Source organism: Ailuropoda melanoleuca, chromosome 19, assembly GCF_002007445.2.
Source record: "Ailuropoda melanoleuca isolate Jingjing chromosome 19, ASM200744v2, whole genome shotgun sequence".
Classification (NCBI taxonomy): domain Eukaryota; kingdom Metazoa; phylum Chordata; class Mammalia; order Carnivora; family Ursidae; genus Ailuropoda; species Ailuropoda melanoleuca.
In genome coordinates this window covers 6,002,000-6,021,365 of record NC_048236.1, presented here as the reverse complement: position 1 = coordinate 6,021,365, position 19,366 = coordinate 6,002,000, and the positions used below count along the sequence as shown (strand labels likewise).

At 42.1% G+C, this 19,366-nt stretch overlaps 1 protein-coding gene across 1 annotated transcript; it reads right to left on the bottom strand.

Moving 5' to 3' along the window:
- Nucleotides 1–66: 66 nt before the first annotated feature.
- ADGRF4 (adhesion G protein-coupled receptor F4) lies at nucleotides 67–18,333 on the bottom strand. The gene is made up of 8 exons (XM_034648262.1): nucleotides 18,072–18,333; nucleotides 17,158–17,197; nucleotides 9,038–9,092; nucleotides 6,496–6,647; nucleotides 5,498–5,749; nucleotides 2,922–4,301; nucleotides 639–680; nucleotides 67–222 (listed from the first exon to the last, which is right to left on the bottom strand). Exons 1-8 carry the CDS (start codon nucleotides 18,074–18,076, stop codon nucleotides 67–69), a joined length of 2,082 nt encoding a protein of 693 aa, XP_034504153.1. The 5' UTR covers nucleotides 18,077–18,333.
- Nucleotides 18,334–19,366: the final 1,033 nt, after the last annotated feature.

Sequence of the window (19,366 nt, the reverse complement as noted above, 5' to 3'; positions counted from 1 at the left end):
GGGATACTCCAAATTTGTCGAGTGAAGAAATGAACGAATGAATGCATGCCCTAATAGTTCTCTTTGCTAACAAACCCAGAATACTAAGCTATAATATTTATCTCTGCATGACCCCGCTGAGAACAGAGACCCCTCAGTAAGGAGACTGAAAAGAGGGCTTACCTCTGCTGCCCTTGATCTCCCCTTCAGTGAAGACATCCTCATCCTCAAAGCATCTCTTATCTAAAGAAACAATGACAGTGAAGAAATGACAACATCCCCCAAACCCAGACCCATGTCCTGAAACTTCGAGACCACTGACCCTGGCAGAAGCAGCATCAGATGGCCTAGCATAGTGCTTAGCCAATAATAAGACTTGGATAAAAGTTGAGGTGTAGTTATGATTACATTTAGGATTAAAATTAAAATTCTGATTATGGTTTTCATTCTTTTAGATACACTCACACACAGTCTCCTGTTGACTTAAGTGCACAAAATGAGACAGTAGAGTTCTCTCCTTTCCTCCTCTCAACTGATGCTTGAAACACCCCCATAAACTCACCCCCATGGACCAGGCTTTCTGATCAAAGCTGCTTCATCCCCCTGCTACCCTGAGTCACGTGAAAATTTTTGCAATGAGTGAAACAGATTCAAATTACCTTGTGGTCCATAATGGTTCCAAACAGCAAGATGAAAAACCCCTATGGCAAAAGTCAACAGAAGCATCAGGGATGGTTTGGCAGACCACATCCCAACTGTTACTGTAATACCACCAACGGGTACTGTAATACCACTCTTCTAGATATCTTCAAGGACAGTCATTGGGTATTAGAAACTTCAGCATCTACTGATTCAGAGAAAACACAGTGGCGAGTATTTTCTGTGATTGTACCTCAAAGAAAGAGGGTCACCTTCATGTCCGTGCCTGACAGTTATTGTTATTTATTGAATGGCTGCAGGTGTAGAATGGTGTTTGCCACCTTATTACATCTCTTTGCTTTCTTTCCAAATATTAAGTAGCTGTTCTTACTCATCGTAACAGTGACGTGACATANACGACATAACATGACATGGAATCCTGTAGCTCAAAGTGACAATCATGGAAGATGTCTTGAGAAGTGAAACCTGGATGATAGTTTACTTTCAGTTGGGGTTAAAAGTCATGAAATAGCAGGGTCTCTGAGCTGGTGCAATAAGTTTATGCATAAAAGAGAGAAAACGGCAGAGATCTCAAAGACCAGGGTCTCTTCAAGTTTGAATTATTTGCTTACCTATAAAGTCACAATAATCAATAGCCAATCTTTTTAAATGGTTGGAAGTTGAAGTTTAAGAAAATTCTGAATCCTGCCGTGGGAGTGGAAGGAAGGCTGGGTTTCCAAGGATAGCTCCTTGGCAGAGAAGCGCTAATCAGAAGATGATGATTTTTAAATGTGAGTCACAGGGAAAGCTTGGTGAGAAAAGTTGGAGTGTATTTAACTAAAAGTGTTTCAATATTTTTCTTTCTATCAAGAAAAGAGAAAAAGAAATGATTCGGAAAAGAAATAGAATAAAACTTTCTGGGGTTTAATTAAGTTGCAAAAAACAAAAAAAAGAAGAAGAAGGAGGTCATTAGTCACCAAAGTAACTTCAAGAGTTGGGGAGATTTATGCCAGTCCAAGAGCTTTTGAAAGCAAAAAAACAAAAACAACAACAACCATAAGTCAAATGTCTCCCTTTAAAGCCATGCCAGGCAAAGAGTGAAATAAATGTTCTCCATAGTTATTAAAGAAGTATGAGTAAGATATATAATGGATCTGAGCTGGCATTTCTTAAACGTCTGCTTTATATTTTGTACCACGTTTTTAAACAGAGTAATAGTGACACGTTAATAGGAATACGTTGCTGCTTTACTAAGCAGTTATATTTATATATTTAAAGCAGAGGTTGGAGAATTTTTTCGGTGAAGCACCAGATAATAAATAGTTTTAGCTTTGCGGGTTCTACGCTTTCTGGTACAGCTACTCCACTTTGCCACCGTAGCTCAAAAGCAGCCGTAGGCAAAATGCAAAACGAATGAGTATGGCTTTAATCCAGTAAAACCATTTACAAAAACAGGCAGCAGGCTGGAGTTCGCAACCCCTGATTAAAAGCACAATTAAGGATATGAACTTGCCAAATTTGCTATTACTCATAGGTATGGAAAGCAGTCTGACAGCTTCCCAAAAGTACCAGATCGGGAGCCAACATAGAGTAAAGCAACTATTAGAGGGATAATTTTGCCAAACCAAGTATGGTCGAGCAAGAAAAGAAAAGAGAGATGATTTTAGATTCGTGTCTTTAGCTTACTAAGGAGAAGGGTGAGGCCCAGAGAAAAGTGACATTTCTAGGGTCAGGCAACATGCAGCAAGATCCATTTCAGTGAAGAGCAACCTACATTTATTTCACACGGAAGAGCCGTGAGAACTCCTAACTGGTTAACACTCAAAGAGATTGCCAAGTCCTGTTTCGTCGCACTATGGAAAATGACAACTTCACTGAGTTCCCAACTGCTAGAGAAAGGATAAAAACTGCTCTGTTTTGAGGCATACCATGTGAGTGTAGACTCACACATCTTTGACCAAAGACTGGTCCTCTATAAGTTAAGGTCAACTTCTTCTGACACTGAAACTTTAGGAGGGTTACGGGTGGATTAGTTGAGGACAGAAGAAAGGAGATTCCCACCCAGTCAGTCTGATCAGCTAAATCCAACTTGACAATCACTAGGGTGAGAGATGCCACAGCTGAATGGCTCTAGGACATGGAAAGAAGTGAAAGGAACATTTCGTATTCTGTATTTTTCAATCATAGCCATTTTTTGGTCGTATAGCCAGAACAACAAATTATAAAATAAAAATAATATCTCATAAATAAAATATTAATTAATAATAGTAGCTAAGAAAATAAGTTTCTCTCTTGGTACTTACCTGGAAAGCATTGAGCAGGGCAAAGATTATGTGGAATATCAAGGAAGTGCCTTCTACAAGTGTAGCTACTCCAAAACCCCAAGTCAATCCCAGCAAAGGGGTAAGGATGGCAACATTTTTGCTGATCCTCATAATTATGGCCAGATCCTGAGACTTGGAGCTGCCAATAGAGGGCCTCTGAGTGTTGACAGCAACAACCAAAACCACCACAAGATTCACAGCCACGATGACTAAGGCTGGGATGGCAAATGCTAAAAGGGCTTTGGTATTGTCCCAGTTAAGCCAACAGGCATCAGGTCTCATGTAGCCTTTCTCTGGCACTGTGACAGCAACTGTGGTGCCAGCAATGACCAATGGGCACCCGTAGCCAATGGCAAAGCCAATGGCCATCATGCGGGATTTCATCATCCTACGGAAAACCACCAATATTCCATAGATGATGAGCAGTGCTTTGAAGAACATCCAGAAAAACAGAGAGAGGTAGAAAAAGTGGCTGAAAAATGTCAGTGCAACACACCAGTTGGAGCCCTGGGCCTTTTTGTGGAAGTTAGAGTTTATGATGAACCACACGTTAGCAATCAGGAGCGACACGGCTATGTTCACGATGCACACGTGACGCATGTATGATATCTCTGTCACAACCACCCGGGACCACACCACAGCTTCAATGATCAGGCAAAGAATCAAGCTAAAGATGGAGATGCTGAGCCCAATGCAGGTGATGTAGTCCAGGACTTTGTTGTCTATAGATCTGGGGGACATTAGAATGGAAAAGGACATCACCATGTTGGTGTAGTTACACAAGCATTTCACTTTGTTCGTGATCTCCAGCGTGGTTTCACAGGCATTCTCATCCCACCTCCTTTTCCTGGAGTGCCAGCCAACACACTGGGCCCTGGCATTCCGGGATTTGTTGATCTTCTCAAAGGTGAATAAGACTTGCTTCAATCCTTCTGGTAAAATCACCGAAAGGACGAGACCATTTACGGGTCTAGGAAGACTCATATTTTGCAAGTGGACTTCCTTCAGTATGGCCCCCAAGGTGGGAAAAGCTATGCTGATGGCTTGGGATGCATTTGGTGGCAGCTTCCACAGCTCTTGCCTGGGAATTTCTATCATTCCTAAGAGACCCTCTGTCGTACCGTTCATGCTCGTGGAGAAACTGAATTTTTTCTCTGGGGTATTGTGGTTGATGCGAAGGCCTTTTGCCTGAATGAAGAGTTCATCCACAAGGTTCTCAGAGTCATTGTGGACGTGGAGTTGCCTTGCAAACAGATTCACGGACTGCAACAAATCCGAGCTGGTACTTTTGTCTGGAATGAAAGCCCAATTTGAAATGGCTGCTGTGTCAAGGATGTGGTTGGCCACTTCACTATAAGTCTGCAATGGAGAAAACATGGAAATTATGCTACGGATTTAAACATTATTGTAGAAAGTCAATTTCTAAAACCTGAAATTTCTAAAGATCAAATGATCTGATCTTAGTTGACATACTTCTCTTCAAATTCACTGTTTATTAGAATCTCATGCTAAGAGGCCTTCAGAGAGGGAAGTAAAGTAAAACAATCATTAAAATAAAATAAAAATCACAGGTAAAGTTTACCTGCTTTATTATGTGCCCGGGGCAGCATTTCCAAACTGCAGCATATATAACCCAAGATTCTCATGAGATATTAATGATTGTTTAATGGAGGGAATTGGGAGTGGATTCTATAAAAACCTAAATCTGAGAAATACTGCATACCATTTTCTAATCCCCCCCCCTTAGAAAGAAGGCCAAACTTCCTTAACACATGAAAAGCTCTAAAAAGTCCTGCCATAGGAAACCTGCTTAACTTTGTTTAACCCAGAATTCCTACATCTGCTCTGTACAGATCTCCCTTTTAGAAACGAAACCTCCATTAACGTTTCTCAAAATAATTGTGTTCTACAGAATGAAATTTGGGCAACACTCAAGTAGAAGTCTTGCTCACAGCCATCCTTTTGGGATGTTTCCTTGAAAACAGTCAATCTGTACAAAACTACGTATTAAAAATGTGCTGGGGCGCCTGGGTGGCACAGCGGTTAAGCGTCTGCCTTCGGCTCAGGGCGTGATCCCGGCGTTATGGGATNCAGTCAATCTGTACAAAACTACGTATTAAAAATGTGCTGGGGCGCCTGGGTGGCACAGCGGTTAAGCGTCTGCCTTCGGCTCAGGGCGTGATCCCGGCGTTATGGGATCGAGCCCCACATCAGGCTCCTCTGCTATGAGCCTGCTTCTTCCTCTCCCACTCCCCCTGCTTGTGTTCCCTGTCTCGCTGGCTGTCTCTATCTCTGTCACATAAATAAATAAAATCTTTAAAATAAAAAATAAAAAAAAATAATAAAAATGTGCTAACTTCTTGAAAACTTACATAAATTAGAGTGAATTGATATGCAAATTTGAAATAAAATTCCTATCATGGTTGTTATGGTTGCTGCAGCTATCATACTTTGGACCTGAAAAGTACATTTGAAACTGTTAAAATGCAAGAATTGGTTAAAAAAAAAAAAGAAAGAAACCTGTCAGTTTTTTAAATGAAATTATCAAAGAATACCTTCATTTTCTCTTGGGTAACATTATCGGACAAATCTGTAGAAATATTTCTTAATAACTCCACTATGAATGCAATGTTTCCAGACGTGGCTTCTGATGATTTCACAACATCGAGTATGCAGGCATAATCAATCGGACAGTGTCTGCGGATTCCTTGGGCTACACTCTCCACGGGTTCTGGAGCTCGAAAGTCAAGAATGTGCACGGGTATGGATGATGCTGCAAGGGAAAGGCGTGCTGCAGTATTGAAGTCCTGTTTTAAAAAAAAAAATGTTGTTTTGTTAAAAAATGAATAATTACTTAACATACATCAGAGTAAAGGAACTAAGGCACAAATACACCATGTGGGGAAAACAGAGAAGCAAGTGGTCCTAAAAGGGGGTTTAAATGCCCAGAAAGATGGAGAGAGTAAGATGGAGTCACACACCGACAAGAGAGTTCCACCCAAATTCCCACTGAGATCAGGATACTGACCTATTGCTTTCAGGACGATGGTTTTAATTCAAGTGTGATAAGACAGTTTTCTCCAGAGATATGGAGAAATTCTAAACACAAAATCTGTCTACTTATTTTAATTTTTTGCGGGGGGAGTCTCATGGAATTTGTGTGGGTGGGGGATGGATTTGGAGATTGGCAGGTCAAACAAAGAATGCTAAATTGTAATTTCGAGAAGTTTAGAGTTCACTAATTAGGCAAAGGTACACACAAATCCATCTTTAGAGCTCAAATTTAACCTCTAAGCATTTACCATCATGTGAATGAGTTTCAGATCTATTTTTAAGAAAAGATACTGAGAGGGAGAAAGAGAGAGTGAGGAGAGGGGAGAGTATCCGAGAGTTTGGGGAAGGAAGGAAGGAGAAGAGACAAATTTCACCCACTCCGCCTTTTTCCCAAGTCTAGATCTGAGATGTATTGTTGTGACGAACAGAACACAGGAAAATGCCTCTACCATCTCCTGGGAAATTAGCCCTGGAAGCCAATAGTATGCAAATACGTCACCTTAAAGAGTGTTTCCACAGAAAGGCTTGTACATGTTTCAGTTGATTTTTGCCACTTGTCCTGATGACATGTGAATCCTATTTCTCCACGAAAGTGCTGAGCACAGGGCTGGCTGCAGTTGGAAGCAGAGATACAAGGTCCTTGGCATTTCTCTGAAAAGGGAAAGAGAGAGGAGGGGGCCTAATTAGCATTGCTGTGCTCTGATGGAGGCAGTTCACTCATTCTAGGGATTGGGGGATTGCTTGCTTCCCAGAGGAGGTGACACTGAACAGTGTCCTCAGCACCAAGTAAGACGTGCCAGGCAGACTGCGGAGCTGTGGTCGAGGCAGAGCGAACAGCACATGGAGAGGAGGGCTCGCAGGTCAGACAGAAAGCCTAGTTTAGAGCATCTGTGGGGAGTGGGGCAACAGACGAGGATGGGAGAAAAGCAGGAGTCAAGACAAGAAGGACTTCAAAGTCTGTGCAAATATGGGGGTTCCAGAAAACATGATTGGATTGGTTTTTGAAAGATAATTAGCAATAGCATAGAGCAGAAGGCAGTAACATTTTCTATAAAGGCCCCACTAGAGCTGCCAGATAAATTACAGAAAGCCCAGTTAAATATTAATTTTATTTTCAGACACAGTTCAGTCTCACAATTTGCAGTAGTTATGGTCTATGGAGTTGCTTCCACAAACACTGAATGAGGGGAAATCAAGGCAGGTTCTTACCAGCTTCATTTTTATCAGCTGATTAATACATGAGCTTGTTTTATTTGTGTTTCTATTTAAAGACACTTTATTTATGTTGTTGATCCATTAACATTGAACTCATGGCCAATAGCACCATAACTCATAACGGCACCTGAGCAAAGCTTATCGAACACGTGAATTTTCTCCTTAAGGCACATCATAGCCCCCTTAGGAACACCAGACACCACCTTAGAACTACACTCAGGGCCATTTTAAGCAGCAAAATCACAAACAAAAGCCCATATGCAAAAAATATGGCATTAGTAATGCCACACAAAGAACCCTTGTTTATAGCAGGACAGCTGGAACAAGAAGGCTGAGAGCCACCTTGCTTGGCTGGGAACTTGCACCTTAGCAAACTCGATTTTTTTTTCTGTGAATGATCCAGAAAGCACTGTGAGCAGCGATTTGGGGGTTACAAATAAGTTTCAAAGAACAAATACAGAATCCATGAATACCAGGGATCAACTGAAAATATTCAGTTAAACAATGAATAAGTTTCTGGTGTTCGTATGATCTGTGCGATATCATTTATTGTTTATCTGATATTTAGGCTTAATGAGGCATTCCATATTTTTATTTGCTAAATTGAACAACTCAAGCCAGAGTATAAATATTTTCAGCGTTGTAGGCCAAGTGGTCTTTGTCAAAACTACTGAACTCTGCCTTTGTGGCATGAAGGCAATCAAAGACAATATGTAAATAAATGGGCACAGCTATGTTTCAATAAAACTTTATTTCTAAAACCTGGTGGCAGGCCTAATTTGATCCACAAATAGGGGAGATTGACTCAAGGCAGGGAGCCCAAGAAAGAAGCTGTTAAAGTATTCCCAGGAAGAATTGCCTTAGGATAGTGGTAATGGAATGAAAAGACGTAGATCCTTAATGGGAGCTAATAAGGTGTTGCAATCAATACGATGTGGTGACTAATTGTCTGTGAGTCAAGGGAGGCATCTATATTTATGGTTTGGACAGCTCTGCGGATGACCCCATTCATGGAGAAAAGAAACGAGTAAGTTTGCATTTTTCTTTACCACCTACCCACAGTCCCTGGTTTTGCAAGTTATTTAAGCTTACTGATTCTCAATTTCTTCATCTATACAGTTTGGAGGTGATGCCATCATCTTTTTACAAACATTGAATGAGGGAGCATCCAGCACTTCAATCAGTGTTGCCATAAATGCTCAATGAAGGCTAGGCATCTCTCTCCCTCTTTTCTCAATTCCACATCTACGTAGCCATGTATTTTTTTGCTAAAAATATATTTGGCCATGTCTGTGCAGAATCCAGTGATCTCTACTATTTGGGTAAGAACCACGTGATTTGACTATCTTACTAGTAATGATTATCTCCATAGTTTATCCCCGAGTTTTTGAGAGTAACCCATCTCACCAACACAATACTTGTCTTACACCACTTCGGTAGACTTCCCAGCACCAGGGTGTTACGTACATTTAAGCATTCTGAAAATCTCTTCGCGTGAAGGAATGAATTCTGCCCTGTTCCCTCTTCTGCCTCTTGTTGGCTCATTAGTTCAAACAGATTTCCTTTTGGGGTTTTAAAGTGAACACCTGTCTTCTACTCTAAAACGCATGTGAATAATTTGCCCACGTGGGTCATCGACTCTGCCATGGACAATGGCAAAATTGTAAGAAAGTCTATCAATACTGGTAAACATTGAGAACTTGTTAGAGAGACTTGTTAGAGACGTTTGAAAGCTTGTGGACTGGGGACGTGCTCGGCAATATCCGTGCCCTTCCTTTCCTCTACTCAGTCTCCGGATGGAAGAAGACTGTTCTGTAGACACATACCTTGTATCCTTCCAGTCTTGAGTCTCCCTTCAAGATATTGAAGTTTATCTCCATCCTGTAAAACATAAATTCCCAAAGGTCCTCTTTACTGTGGGACTCTCCTCTCTTATCTCAATGTAGAGGCTCCATGTGGAGATGAAGAGAAAATGTGTCCAGGACTCAGAAGAAAACTGTACCAGGTCCGCGTGTGGTATCGCGGGAATTTACAGACAGAAGCATAGAGGTGAGCACAGAGGGAAAACAAACTCTCCTCTGAGGAGGGCTAGAACCTTGCCAGTGGTCACTTGGGCCCTGAGGGTCAGGTTAGTGAATAGGGTCCATATTTTGGGAAGTTTAAGTACCCAGGAAGAAAAGAGATGTAGTAGTTATGATGCTAAGCTGGTCTCCGTCTGTATTAACTGTAGCTATGAAATGGAGCTAATATGATCTACCAGTTACCATAGATCCCCAGAGAGGAAGAAATGATCAGGTATGAGGAATAATCATTAGGTGACAATAATAGTATCACAAACTCTTTTGTAGCTATAAAGGGCTGTAAAAATTATCTAAAAGAAAAGAAAACCTTATGTTATAGATAAGGAAATTAAGACTCAAAGAAGCAAAACAACTTGTACAACTAATGAGAAGCAAAAGTAAGGTCTGGAGCCGAAGTGCTATCTGCCAGGCTAGTACTTCCCCCTCACGACAGCTGCCTGTCTACATTCTCTGTGGCTTGCAAAGTGATTTTTCTGCTATACTGTTGCACTCTGTTGCACCCTGCAAATATACTGTTGCAGGGCCCAGCCACCTCTCAACTTTTCTTTCTTCCCTTTAAAAAAAACAAAAAACAAAACTATCAGCAGGAGTAAAATTGTAGTCATTTGAAAATGTATTTAAGACTATGTTATTTATCATAAATTTAGCCATCTAGAAGAACTGACATATTTCTCATGGGACCACCTAAGAATGGACCAAACTTACTTTTATGTGGACCTTGGATCTATAGTGAGAACATTCTGTGGCCAGAAATAACATTAAACAGCAAATCATGGTTGCCTGGGACTTCATTTTCACACATTAAGATCTTCACCTGCAATACAGAATGAAAGTGGATCCAGCTGGAGGTGATAAGGCCAGACAACACAAGACTCAGCCAACGAACCAACCACTTGGTGACCCTGCTGGGTACTCTGAGATGTCCACACCAAAACATCCTGCTCCAAGAAAGGACACCGATGTCTACTTTCAGGCCAGCTAACGTGTGAAAAAAAAGGGAAAGATTTTCTCTCAACTGTTAACTTGTCTACGAACAATTAGACAGGAAGTGACGGAAGCACCAGGAAAGATCTATGTTCACCGAGGAATCATTTCTGATTATTTAATTCACAATTTTCTTTAACAGTAGCATTTATGAAGAACGTGTATTTGCCAATCACAGTTCTGAGCACTTCCTTCGCATTAACTCATTTAATCAGGTGATATAAGACAGTATTACCATCTTCATTTTATCAGTGGAGAAGACAAGGAACAAAGTGTGAAGCAACTATGAGTCAAGGGCACTCATAAAAAGTGGTGGAGCCAAGAGTTCGACTCAGATGGTGCAGTTGGAAAGCCAAGCTCTAGAGTGAGATCTCTCAGCACTGGTACTATTGACTTTTGGGGCTGGATGGTTCTTTGTTGTTCAGGGCTGTCCTGGGAATTGTAGGGTGTGCAGTCGCACCACTAGCCTCAACCTACTAGATGCCAGGAACAGCCTCCTCCCCAGCAGTGACAGCCAAAAACGTCACCAGACATTGCCAAATGTGCCCTGGGAGAGAAAATTGCTCCAAGTTGAGAACTGCTGTTCTACAGTGTACTGTCTCTCTGGGCAAATGGAGTCAATAACTTAAAATTAAATGAATATACTCTGTGGTCTGTTGCTGGAGCAAGCACTGAGACTCTCTCATAGAAGGATTAACTATTGTACAGAGAACTAGAAGCATGAGAAGATAACTCTCTGTTCTTCGGCCATATCTCTGTTTCTTGCCTTTTTCTTTTTTAAACATATAATTGACATGCAACATTATATTAGTTGCAAGTGTATAACATAATGAATTGATATTTGTATTTTTATGAAACGATCAGTAAGTCTAGTTAACATCGGTCACCATGCATAGTTACAATTTGTCTTTTGATAGAGCCTTTTTCTTGATAGTTCCATCTTTCAAAGACCGATCTCCAAGAAAGCATCTTTACAACAGTTGAAATTCATCAACATCATCATGATCAGGACCACCACCTTTTCTGACAGGATAGTGGAAACTAAGACCAATTATTGGAAACAAAGTTCCTTAGAATGATTTTCCTGGTGGTACAGATGCAGCCTAAGTGAAACTATCACGGACTATAGAGTCAGCGTGAGCTAAGTTGTTAATCATATTTATGCTATTGATGAACTACTTGACCTTTGCTGAGCCTATTTTCTTTCTCATCCATTTCATAAAATGTGGGATGATTATTCATACTACGAACCACCCTTTATCAAGAGCCTCCTATTTGCCAGGAACTGTGCCAGATGCTGGGGGTAGGGAAATAAAGGGTGCTGTCATTTCCATAAAGGATGTCCAGTGGGGAATGCAGACAAGTCAAACCAATAGAAGAGAGATCATCTACGTACTGTAGCTAGTGAATAAGGTTGAACAGAAACTGAGCCTCAGCAAACAAATTCCTTTATGCTCTAATGGAGATGAGCTAAGTCTGATCCATCTAGGATCACCAGACAATCTGTGGCCAGGGAGCAAAGAAAACCCACGGATCAAGGATCAGACCCTCCCTGGGTGGAGTCAAGACTAAGATGGACTTTCATGACTCCAGTGAGCCTTCACGTGAAAGGATGAGCCACAGGCACTTACAGGAAGGCTTCCAGATTGTCTTTGAGCTTCAAATTCTTTGCATTCCTAACCAATGAACAGGGGGGAAGTATTTTGGCTTATACTATCATCCTGTAGAGCAAGTCTGAGCAAGGGAAAGGAAACACGACAGCATGACAAGCAAAGTGTGGTAATGGATTTGCATAGTTGCTGGGATATGTGTGTGGAATTCAAGAGCTTACATGAGTGGGTGGAAAGAAGTTCTCGTGTACGTGGCAAATTGGTGGACACTAAGCAATTTGCAATATTAATATTATTTAGGATAGATTTTTAACCGTCATCACAAAAGAAAATACCAGAAGACCCAGTGTAATTTGTCTTAGATGTAACTGTGCATTTCACATATACACCTGTGGCTTTCAAAAATTTTTTATCCTGACACAATAATAAAACAGATCTTACATCATGACTCATTGGGTACAGACATATATATGTATGTGTATAGGTATCCATACATAAAACTGGAAAAATACATAATTTTTATATTTCAAAAACCTTTACGTATTGCTTATCTTTCCCGCCTATGAGCAAGACACTCTGTCCATGATTTTTATCTTGCATTTCACTCTGACATTCTTTTAGAAATTGGTTGCCACCCATTAAATTGAATCCACAACCCTCTAATGGATTGTAAGCTACAATTTGAGAAGTAGAAATATCCACTGGAAGATTCATTTTCATCATCAAGTCGTAAATCATTCACTTCTCCCACTGAAGTGGTGGTCCCTTTGGTCCTTCTCTTTACTATTTTTCACAGTTCTATCCAAATCTTCTTCCCAAGGTACATGCATCAGGGAAAAAAGATACCTACATCCAGAGCCAAATAATAGGACTGATGCTGAGAGTAAATGCGATTCTCTTCCACCTAGAGAGCAATGGTTTGAAATGCACAGTGAAATGGGTGAAGACGAGCCAACAGGAGGCCGCTTGTAAGTAATAATGCCTGCTATCTAAGGCTTCAGAAGGAAGACTTTTACCGTCCACGGTTTTCATATAAGAACTTTACTTAAAGTTAATCTTGCTGGAAGAAAGTCAGGCATTTGGCACAATGATGTGATGTGATTTAGGAAGTCCAGTACTGTTTTCCTGAGCAGTGCTAGGGCCCCTATAAGTCCACAGCTCCTGAAAGTGTTCAGGGACTAAAGGATCCAATAGTCATGGCATTTTCTGTAGATCATTACACTCTTTATGGAACATTATGAAATAATGACACATTCATTTTTTCTAAGGAAAAAAATTACTAACAAATAATTTATGTGTAGTATGAAATCATAAGCATGACCACAAGAAACAGAAACTTTGAACTGAGCACAATTAGCTGTTTGGAGAGTTTTGGTTAATTAATTTGCTATTTCATCATTCATGTTTTTATAGTCTGGTGTATGTAACCCACCTACCATTTTGTATGATAATTATATGGTAAGTGTCCTTCAATAATTACGAGTGGGAAGGAGGGGTTGTTTAATAATGTTACCCAAGAGGATGCACAGCATTCTAATTTTTGCCCAGTTTGATTGGTAGGGATGGGTCAGATGGAGACATGTGCTCAAGGTAGCCCCACATGGTTGTTTCTCTTCTCACCAGAAAGAGTAGAATGGAAACTGTCCCATCACAATATAGACAGCTGATGCCAAAAGCCAGAGCGTTCTGCGGAGCACACAATAAACCAGAGCTTAAGAGCTCTGAAATGGGGAATTAAAAAATAAAAAGAAGCATATACAGCATAATTCACAGAGGCTGATATTTTATGGAACAGAATGGAAGAAATATACTTAAATTCACCATTGATGAAGACTTAGTAATTAAAGTGAACTTTGAGTATTGTATAACATTGAACTGAAAATTTTCTGCAGATATAAAGTGTTTCTGGGCACCTGGGTGGCTCAGTCGGCTAAACGTCCGACTCTTGATTTCAGCTCAGGTCATGATCTCAGGGTTGTGAGATCGAGCCCCGCTTTGGGCTCTGCACTGGGCGTGGAGCCTGCTTAAGATTCTCTCTCTCCCTCTCCCTTTGCACCCCCTCTCTCCCTCTCTAAAAAAAATTACTGTGTATATAAATAGGAATATTATTTATATAGATATGTGTGTGTATATATAATATTTCTCCAATACCCAGCACAGTGTCTGCATATAGTATGTGACCTCTTGAAAGAATGAAGAAAAGAACAAGGACACAGAATCTAAAGAAATGTTACAAGAGTGGATTGTGCAAAAGAACACTGGCAAAAACACGGACAGTACTGAAAGAGGCAGCTTTCAGATGTGAACCTATTCAAGGACAACCTGCCCCGCCCAGGGGTCTACTAGTTCTGAGATAAGAGTGCTGGAGTCAAGGCCAGGTCCTTTCCCCCATGGAGAATCCAGAGTTATTCTATGTCCAGTATGCTTAGATTGCCTTCATACCATTCACTGACTTCTGTCTTTCCAGTGTGGTCAGTTTAACAGCAAAATTGCGTGTTTTCATAAAATTGCTCCTTCTCTAAACCCCTTGGGTATGGCAGCAGAAAAACGCTTTGTTGGGAAGAACTGTCCCTGGCCATTTAAATCAAGATCCTAGTACCTGGTGGGGGGGAACATAAAAACAGTGCAGAATTGTGGTGCAACAATGTGTATTTATGCCTGGGGTTGACACATATTACACGCCACTTGTTTGCCAAGTTTGTAGCAGGCACCAAAGTTGAATTTTAAAAGAATGGAAGGAAAACTTGACCCTGAGGACATTTATATACAATGACTTAAATGTTTTGTGATTTCAGGAAATCTGCCTGTTTTATTTAGCACGGCAAACAATACAGTTTGGCGACGATTGCAGTTGGCCAAGATATTGTGTCCTGAAGTGGGTTTCTGTGAAACTCTGGTCTCATAAAAGACTAAGGGGTTCAGTGGTCAGATCAGTCGGAGAAACCGTGTGTCCCAGCATCACCACCCCCAGCTCCTCACATATATACGGACGCAGAGCAGAGTTTCTGGGAATCCTTGTGGGAAAAAGACTGTTTCACTCTGGTCATACCAATTTACCTTATCATCCAAAGTGCCTGGGGGAATTCAAGGCTACTGTTCAAGGACCACACGTCATCTTGGAACACATTAATGTATCCAGACTCATGGAACACATTAATGTATCCAGACTCAGACTACATGTGCATTTGTTGGGCACCTACCACGTCCCAGCACCTATGCTAATACCCTCACAGGAGGTCACTCACAGGGACCCAAAGGAGGGCCTCGGAGAGTAGCAGACCTGGCTTAGTGAATCCTGAAAGAAGGAGGCAGTGGATAGGTCCACTTTAACACTGAGAAGAGTCAGAATTATCCTGACACGTGATCTGTGGGTGGAGAGGTGAGGAAAGGCAGGCAGAGATGGGATGACACTCAGATGTCTGGGATGATCCCAGGAAGGGGAAAGCAGATTCAGAAATGGATAATTAAAAACAGAAAGAGAAAACAAGATGCAGAAGGCTTATGCCTGAGGCTTCTGTGGTGATGAGGTAAACAGTCACCTGACATTTGCAAAGAAACGTGCCCTGCCTCTTGTTTCCAAAGTGCCCGAAAGATGGCCTATTCCAGAGATAAAAGCAACCGGCAACCTGGAATAGGCAGCTTTTCGGGTACTGACAAAGTAGCATCCCAAATTCCTCCTCCCTGCTTCCCCAACCTGCCCCTCTCTCCCTCCGTGCATCCTTATAAAAGTGTGAATTGCCCACTACCATCCACTTTTGTCTTTCGCTTAATAATGAACAGCAATTCTAGGCCACTGGGCAGAAGCCAGACTCTCTGCTCAAACAGAGTGATTGCTTCAGAGAAAGAGGAAGAGAAGACAACCTTTACTGGCCCCCGAGGCTGGGAGGATAATGTAGCTAGACCGAAGGGTCCCAGAGGTCAGGTGGCTCCGGATGTCCCTCCCCAGGGAATTACCAGCAATGGATGCCTCCCACACGACTGCTTTTGCTCTAAGCCCTGACAAGGGGTCAACAGAGCCCACGGCTTAGGGCTTCAAGCCCCAGAGCCTGAGAAAAATTAGCCGCACCTAGCAGAATAGACGAAAAAAAAGAAGAAAGAAGAAGAAGAAAGAAAGAAAGAAAGAAAGAAAGAAAGAAAGAAAGAAAGAAAGAAAATCAGGTTGTCATTAGGAGGGGAACAGGAAGGGATGGTTCTCGGTCCCCAGCAGAGTGTAACAGGCATAATAGTTACCCTGTCAGCACGTGCTGAATAAGCGAATGGCCCCACAGAGAATGATACCAACTTCCGAAGTTTCTGTTTTATAATCACAAGGCAATTTCTCTATCTTAGAGGGGAAGGTGAGCATATGTGCTACTCTAGAACCTTTTGGAACCAGCCCACCCCTTTGATATACTACTCGGAGCCTCTGCAAAAGGACTATGAGGTCCTATCTAGGTTTGGCAAGAGACAACGCCACGCCAGATGAGTGATGTCTGCCCCAGGCATGGCAGCGTAAGCATCCTTTCTGCCCTGTCTCCAAGGTCAGAGCTCACAAGACACTTTCTTGGACAGACCTAGAAGACCCCAGTTGTTCTGAAACACCATTTCCTATTCGTCCCACCTCCCTTGAACTAAGAGCTGGGTTTCTGAATGAGTTGGAATTAAGAAATACTGTTAGTCTGCCTGGGTCCTGGAGTTTGTTTCTGATCTGCACTAGAATGGGGTTGTAGGATATGAGTCATGGAACTGAGGCACTCCCTGCCTGCCCAGACATGCTGTGTGAGTGCTAGCATCAGGACTCTCAAAGCAAATTTAAAAAGGTACAGCCTGGGAACGATAACCACAATCAGTCAGGAAGGAATGCATTAGAAGCCATGATCTCTCAAACCCCTCTATACAGAATACCCAAGGAGAGCCGGATGGGGATGTGTGCAGACAAAGTGGACACTTCCCCAAAGTGTTCCCCTCCATGAACTTCACCCCAACGGGAGAGGGAGGTCCCATTCCACTTGTTGGCTCACCTTCTAGGCAGCAACTCACCTCACACTCATTGGCCAATCCCTTTGATGGGAAGGACCAGTTCAGAAAGGTTAACTGAGGGTGAGGAACTTAGAGTCTGCTGCCCCACATGTTAGGGTGTGTGTGTTTTGTTCCCCTCCGCTGAATTTCATAACCGTACGTTCCGTCTACTCCGCTGGTGTAATTAGAGCTCTGATTATAGAGTCAGACAGCTAAACAAGTTGTTTGCGTGTTTCTTGGCCTCAGTAGCAGAATGGATTCAGTCACTCTTACCGGTTGCCCCTTGCCATGGAGAAGCTGTTTCATAAAGAGCCTTGGGGGAAAGAAAGATAGAAAAGATCTATTAGAATCAGAGGCATCTTATCCTGGGCTATTTTAGATGGCTTCCAGCCAATCCCTTTGTTGCTCAGTTTCTTTGCTGAGAATGGCAGTCTGGTTCAAATACTGTTATGTTTGAAGAATCGCATGATTTCAGAGCTGGAAGGCATCTAGCCTCTCAACAGCTCTCTCGAGACTTACAGGATCTTAAAGTAATGGAGAAACCGGGCAATTGTTCAGCTCCGGGAAGAAAGCTCACAGAGTACTGACACACACACAAAATAGCACCTTACGACACACATTTGAAAGGCTACAATTGTCCTCAGAGGACGAGGAATATAGGTGATTAAATGGTGTACAGTAGACCATTCAAAACAAGGGTAGATGACTTTGCAAAAAGGTTTTAGCAGTCAGGGAGGAGATGTTTCAGTTGATATAAAAAACAGCTCTGTCAGCCCCACTATAAGAAGAAACTACTCACGAATGCTTTATAATAATATATATACAACTTTACGTTCAGCCTAAAGGAAGGGAATTGAAAGCTGGTTTGCTTATTCCCTTTATCAAGCAAAGGGACAATCAGAAAACGGAGTCTAATTCCCTGACAAAGTGCTTTGTATTTTCACTCCAAGAGTGAGCAATTAGAGCCTGACAAATGACTTTTTAAAGAAAAACAAATGTAAAAGAGATCTAGGAAATACTTTAACCTTGAGCTAGCCAATTTCTAAATAATGTCAGGAAAGCTTCCTGCAGAATCAAGCATTCCAGAAAATACCACCATAAATCACACATTTTCCCATTCCGGAATACACGCACAACCAACCCGGTCTTCAGTCAGAGGACGGTTTGGCCCTGGCATGCGTACTCACCGCATCCAGGAAAGCTAGTAGCCGGGCGGGAGAGTTGGCACCGAGTTTCCGGCTGCTGTGCCCCACCATCACGGGTGCCTGCCCTTGCACCTCCCATGGTCCCCTTCAGTGCCTGTGATCCCTCCTCTCCATTTTTGAAAGGGAAATCCAAGAGGCCCCAGTGCAAGCCAGCCACCTGTTGTGAGAAGCCTGAGAACTGTAAAACCGCCCAGGGTTTCGAGGCTTGTGTAAGTCTGTGATTCACTCCGCGATGGGTCCATCAAGCACGCCTAAGAGAAATTACAGGTTTCTCCTGTCTGGAGTAAATCCATCAAAATGAGTCACTTGTTTGTGCTTTAATTCCTCGTCTGTATCTCAGACGATCACATGAGACCGGGCTGCATCTCCTGCACTGGTGTAATTAGAACACGGGGTAAAATGCAGAGTTGGGCCACTGTGGATGATGAGTTTTAAGGGCTATCACAGTTTTGCCTGTGTTGGTGTGGAACTTGGGGAAAAACTGGCTAGGAAATCAGTCGGTAAATCATGATTTAATCCCTACTTTACACCAAAGAGATTTTTGTTCTATTTTTTGATAACTGGGCCAAGAGTCCTTCCCGAGCCTCAGGCTGTGACCATGGGCAGTTCAGACACAGAAGGCACAATCTCCACGTGCAAGCAACTTCTTGCGGTCTGATTTCCGACAGGGCAGCCGGGTTGGATTTCCTCTCTCACCACCAAAACCCACACATCCCGATCCTAGTGTCTCCTGTGTACATACCCTCCCCCCAGCCCCAAAACCTGACGCAAACCTCCATTTCAATATCACCAGGGGAAATGCTGACATTAAGGAAAACTAAGGGAAAGGCCATTTTGTTACATCTTTTGCAGTAATGAAGATTAAGGAGGCCACGTTAGTGGAACTAGGTCATTTCTACTGAGGTTGTGAGGTAAGTGCCGGATCATTTGGGAATTGAAAAGCCGGTATCATCAAACCTGTGGGTGTGTAATCAAAGGCCTTTATTGAACACGTTCTATGTGCAACACACCTTGCTCTGCACTTTGGGCATACGAAAGGGAGTCACACAGTGATACATCAAGTGAGTAACCCTATCCCAAAAGGTTTAGTCTTATCTGAGAAAGAAAATCTATGTACACCAAAGGGCTAACAGTAAACGAACAATAAAACATAATAAATACTAAACATAAAGTGAGTGTCACAGATTATAAATATTATAGGAGTCAGGTGGGGACCATCAGCCCTTCCGGATGGACTCATCAGGGAAGACTTCATAGAAAAGAGAAAAGTGAAGCAA

Excerpts from the sequence above, each read along its gene's own strand:
- ADGRF4 (XM_034648262.1), bottom strand. Across the intron at positions 6,648-9,037 it reads CAAGACTGGAAGGATACAAG|AGAAATGCCAAGGACCTTGT; the intron begins GTATGTGTCTAC and ends TTCCCTTTTCAG. Across the intron at positions 681-2,921 it reads CCCTGCTCAATGCTTTCCAG|GGGTTTTTCATCTTGCTGTT; the intron begins GTAAGTACCAAG and ends CTTTTGCCATAG.